This window comes from Marmota marmota, unplaced genomic scaffold (genome assembly GCF_001458135.2).
Source record: "Marmota marmota marmota unplaced genomic scaffold, marMar, whole genome shotgun sequence".
NCBI lineage: Eukaryota > Metazoa > Chordata > Mammalia > Rodentia > Sciuridae > Marmota > Marmota marmota.
The window spans coordinates 45,556,509-45,559,977 of NW_026000229.1; the positions used below are offsets into that span (position 1 = coordinate 45,556,509).

Genomic DNA, 3,469 nt, shown 5'->3' on the forward strand with positions numbered 1-3,469 from the left:
TGAGAATAGGAACAGACTGTGATAATGAAGTGTCTCATTTGTATGATTGATAGACAGTATTCACTACAGGGGAAGCTTTAGTAATTGGATGGAGAGAAATACTTCAGTTTCATTATTAATCATGTATACCATGGTCCCTGGATTCAGGGAGATTGCATTTCAGGGGATAAAATAAATATAATTGTAATAATTTAAAGAATACATTTTGTTCTCAAGTTCTGAAATAACCAAAGGAAATAGCATTAGATTTTATTTATTTTTTACTTTTATTGAGTTAATGAAACACAAGAAAGAGTAATCTTCATGGTTATTTCTTACGTAGCTTATCCTTTTATTTCTCTTTCTCTCTCTCTCTCTCTCTCTCTCTCTCTCAATTTGCCACTGGTATTTAGATATGAATCTAAGGAAAAATAATATCCCATTGCCTATTGACAAATGGCACATGAAAGTTTTGAGGGAGTCATTAAAATACAGAAACACTTCTTCTCCAAATGAAATTAGATAAAATTCAAGAGAAATTTGATAAGATACTACCCTGTGGGACAGATTTACACCTTTGAAAAACAAATACAAATTTAGTTCATCATCTAACATATTTAAAAACATAGGATGGCTGATTGGATAACTCTCTGATAATTAAGGACTTTTAGTTTTCTAGGCATTAATTATTTCCTTTGAAATCCACATAGTAGTTTCCAAATCTCTTAATGGCATTTTTCATCTCTTTATTTCTCAGTGTATAAATGGCTGGATTGAGTAAAGGTGTAAAAATGGAGTAAAACACAGCAAGAAATTTGTCCATCCATGTGATGTTGAGTGGCCACGCATAGATGAATATGCAGGGCCCAAAGAAGAGTACCACCACAGTGATGTGAGCAGTGCAGGTGGATAGGGCCTTGGATGCACCAGTTTTAGAGTTTTGGCATACTGTAACAAGAATATATGTATAGGATATCAGCAATAGGATAAAGCATGTTATGGCTACAACCCCACAGTCAACATTCATTAAAACTTTCAACGTATGGGAATCCATGCAGGCTAGATCAATTACCAGTGGTCTATCGCAGAAAAAGCTATCTATTTCCCTAGGGCCACAAAATGGCAGCTCCACAATCACAACAATCTGACTCATGGCATGCACAAAGCCCACAGTCCAGGCAGTCACCACCAGCCCAATGCACCTGTGCAGGCTCATAATGGTAGAGTAGTGCAGTGGTTTACAGATGGCCACATAGCGGTCATAGGCCATTATCACCAGTACCACCATCTCAAGCCCAGCAATGAAGTGGGAAAAGAAGATCTGGGACATGCAGCCTGCAAAGGAAATGGTGTTCTTCTCCCTGAGAAAGTCTGCAATCATCTTTGGAGTGGTGTTTGAAGAAAGCCACATATCAGCAAAAGACAGGTTGGCCAGAAAGAAGTACATGGGGGAATGCAGATGAGGATCAGTGATGATTAAGGTCATGATCACAACATTTCCAGACACAATGATCAGGTAAAGTATCAAAAATATCATGAAGAGTAAGACTTGCATATCTCATGAGTGGCCAAGTCCCAGAAGCACAAATTCTGACATTACAGACTGATTTCCTCCATCCATTTTATTCACTTTATCTTCTGAGTTAACCTAGAGAGAAGAATAGGTTATCAGTTGGTAGGATAAGTAATGATGGATTTTTACAATTTGTAAAATTTGATATTCATTTTGAAATTTAGCATCAATATATTAGAATGAAAAGGATAATTATGAAAAGGAATCTGAGCCAGTTATCCATGGCATTATGTCCAAAAGAGAAACTAAATGCCTAATACTGTTTTTTTTTTTTCAAGAAGCAGAACCAAAGATGTTTTTTTGTGCAAATAATTGAGAGGGTGCACTCACAAGAAGTAGTGAAGAGAGCAGGACAGCAAGGTGAAAAACTAAAATACTTGTGGTCTTACCTAAAATCTAACTATAGTCCACTATTCTAATAAGGAGATCTGAGTGAGATTTAATAAATACCTTTACAGTGAATAAAGAAAATTAACACATCTGCTTAGGAAAATGAATGTAAATTAATATTGAAATATAGTATGAATGACAGTACAATATTTAGTTTATCTGTACTATGCATACTGATTTCCAAACCCACTACTGAACCTCTTCTAATAATGTATCATAAAACTGAAACTTTAACCCTCTAAAATGTATGTCAAAAGAACTTTAAGGAGAGAAATTGTCTAGAAAGTCATTTGATAAATATCTTGACATAAAGATTTGGATGTAAAACTAGCATATAACTTATCATTAATTAAATCCCATCTGTGATCTAACAGAGATAATTTAGTAAACTAAATGGATTAGAAACAACTATCAGTGCAAAGTCATGTGGACAGAGATTAAAGTGGATGGCAACTGAAATTAGATTCAGACTTGATAAACTTTGAATGGATACTCCTTATAACTTAAACATATCAATAGAAAATACTGATCTACTGTTTTATGGACGGCTACTGAGAAATTCCTAGACATTGAAATATTACGATTTCCTGAACAACACAGACACAAACATTATCTATTTACTTGTTTTTCCCTTTGACTATGTATCCATCACTGATCTGCGTTTTCTAACAGGAAAAGGTATTATGTTCATGTGTAAGAAAAGAACATCTTTGAGTGTTAGTGCTTAGTGAACACAAGGTAAACGTGTCAGTGAACACTGATTATTCATTTTTAAAGGTATCAATAATGTTGCTTATAACTATCTTTATGAAAATGTAAAGTTCTTGTGAAGATTGCTGTTAGGAAGATAATTGTATATTTTTTCCTTTTATAATTTTTTTTCTCATGGCATTGTTTCAGTTTTTGTGTGTCACATCTTTTTTTATATTTTGAAATCTCTAGGGTGGTGCCAAGGAAAAGATGAATGATCAAAACTCCTACCTTATCATGAACACTATTTCCCTTAACCTTATGTAAGAACTTGAAAGCATAAATTATAAATGACAAGAAATACAATTCTCCTAAAGAAATCAGTCATACCTATGTTTGTTGTGGATAACAGAACATAGAATAGACTCATAATTTACAAATAAACACAATTACCATGACAGATATTTACCTAATTTTTAAGAAAAATATCCTGATGTTATACTCAATAAATTTATGATCCCTAAGAAACTTGAACAATCTGAACTTTTTTTTCTAAATTTCTTTTTCTTATCAGTGCAAACTTTCCCAGAGTTTTCAAAAACTAGTCTTGTACCTGTTGAACAAAAGACAAGGAAGAGAGCTTATATTAAAACAAGAATCCAATTACATTTGAGAGAGGAATTTCTTAAAAGGTGAACATGTATATTCTCAGGGAACAATTAACCCATAATAAAACATTCTGCCCTTTATGTTTTGAAATTAATAATATTTCATATTATAAATAGGCAAATTATCTTTCTCTGTTAATATTAATCAGCATTAATATTTAATAGAACT

General features: G+C 33.1%; 1 protein-coding gene across 1 annotated transcript; it reads right to left on the reverse strand.

Annotated features, from left to right (window-relative positions):
• Positions 1-661: 661 nt before the first annotated feature.
• On the reverse strand, positions 662-1,603 carry LOC107137690 (olfactory receptor 4K14-like). The gene is given in 1 exon segment (XM_015480151.1): positions 662-1,603. A coding segment is annotated over 1 exon segment (939 nt). The 5' UTR covers positions 1,601-1,603.
• Between the last annotated feature and the right edge of the window lie 1,866 nt (positions 1,604-3,469).